Source organism: Limulus polyphemus, unplaced genomic scaffold (assembly GCF_000517525.1).
Source record: "Limulus polyphemus unplaced genomic scaffold, Limulus_polyphemus-2.1.2 Scaffold4530, whole genome shotgun sequence".
Taxonomy (NCBI): domain Eukaryota; kingdom Metazoa; phylum Arthropoda; class Merostomata; order Xiphosura; family Limulidae; genus Limulus; species Limulus polyphemus.
Window position 1 is genome coordinate 37,685 of NW_013670140.1, and position 1,860 is coordinate 39,544.

General features: G+C 30.4%; 1 protein-coding gene across 2 annotated transcripts in view; it reads left to right on the plus strand.

Annotated features, from left to right (window-relative positions):
* The window catches only part of LOC106471310 (solute carrier family 26 member 6-like), a 44,136-nt gene that overhangs the window by 1,126 nt on the left and 41,150 nt on the right, over positions 1-1,860 (plus strand). For both annotated transcript variants that reach the window (XM_022399915.1, XM_022399916.1), the window contains exon 2: positions 1,334-1,502. In XM_022399915.1, coding sequence (XP_022255623.1) covers positions 1,334-1,502 — 169 coding nt within the window. The remainder of the gene's footprint in view (positions 1-1,333; positions 1,503-1,860) is intronic.

Here is a 1,860-nt window from a genome sequence, read left to right on the forward strand (position 1 = left end):
AATTTGTTTATTCAAATATTGATATATAAATACATATATATATATTTTATTGATAAAATTTTACTTAGTGAGAATGAATTAATACATTTTCCTTGGAAGTTTTACATCAAATGTGTGAAATAACATAATACATAAACATTAAGGGTTATTCAGTCTTTCAATGCTATATCTAGCCACTTAGTAACTCCTAAGAAAATTGAAGAAAAGGAAAAATTAAATCCACTTTAGTTTTCAGGAAAGCACTGATACCCCTCATAAGATCATTCTATAGGCAAATCATCTTATTAGAAAAATAAAACTGCCTTTTCCGAACATAAGCTTATGTCGATCCTCTCATCTCTATTACATGTATCATCCAAATTAGGAAAATCCAAATATCATTTACTATAATGAAGGTCATTTGTCCAAATGACCAATTGATCCAAGTCATTTTGTAGTACTTTTATATTTTCAAGACAGCTAAAAGTATGCAAGAGTTTAATGTCATCAGCAAACTTTACTATTTTTTCTAATTATGCCCATATGAATATTATTAATGTAAATAAGAAAAAGCACAAGCATTGACTGATGAGGAACACCACCAGTAACAAGGGTCCAGTTTGACTGGACTGCATTAAAAACTTTTTGCTTTCTTTCTTTCAATCATCCTATAACCAAATTTACTTAGCATAAAATATGGACAACAATGAACTATTTGGTCCTTCAATGCTATCACTGCACACTTACCATTGAGAAAAGTAAAAATCTAAACCCAGCCTTTACTTTCCAAAGTGTTACTAATTTGATTGATTATAGTCGATACTCTTCGTATGGCACTTTATCAAAAGCTTTTTGAAAATATGAGTGTGCCAACTTCTCACTCTTTCTATCATTCAAGTAACATGTAATTTTTTTTTGCAGTATCATATTTCACTAGATTTTGGAAACTTCTTTTATCAGACTACAATCTTTTCATTTATAGAAGTAAAACTAACTGGTCAGGGCAACTCTTGTTATCCTCTTTAAAAATAGGAGTAACACTTGCAACTCTCCAATCCTCATGAACCTGCCCAATGTCTTTTCTCCTATTAGAAATGAAACAGAGAAGCTTTCATATCTGATTTTTGACCTCCTTTAGAACCAAAATGCATTACTTTTCACTTACTATAATTGTTATTTGCCAGTTATTTGTCCAACTTAATGATTGATCCAAGTCATTCTTTAATACCTCAACATCTTCATTATAGGTGAAAATGCCCAAAAGTTTAATAAATCTAGTATCATAAGCAAAGTTTATTAATTTACAAAGAGTAAGAAAAATTTACTGGAGAATTTTATTTCCTTTAATCAATAGGTCACAGAGAAGTTGAAAAAGTCATGTAGCTGTACTAGAAACTGCGTGATAAGGTTCTTTTTTGTCTTTTTTCCAATTATTCGTTGGTTACCTCAGTATCAACCCCGTGAATATCTACTGAATGATCTTGTGTCTGGCTTCACAATTCTTATACTCCATATCCCACAAGGTTAGCAGACAGTCTTTTTTTTACACTTCTTACAAGGAGAAAGAGTAGTTTCTATTAATCTTATTTTACTCAATGACAAACTTATATTAATCCTATATTACTGAATGCACAAGGTTAGTGGACAAACTTTCTATCAATTTTATTTTATCCACCAAACAAGGTAAGTGAATAAACTTGGTATTAATGTTATTTTACTTGTGGACAAACTTGGTATTAATAATGGTTGGAGACGGCTTGAATGGGTAATGAAGAAAAACTATACTATATAATATAAACAAAGACTAAAGTATAGTATTAGTAACGTTACGTTACGTTACGTAGTTACGTTAGTACGTACGTAAGGTACTAACGTACGGTA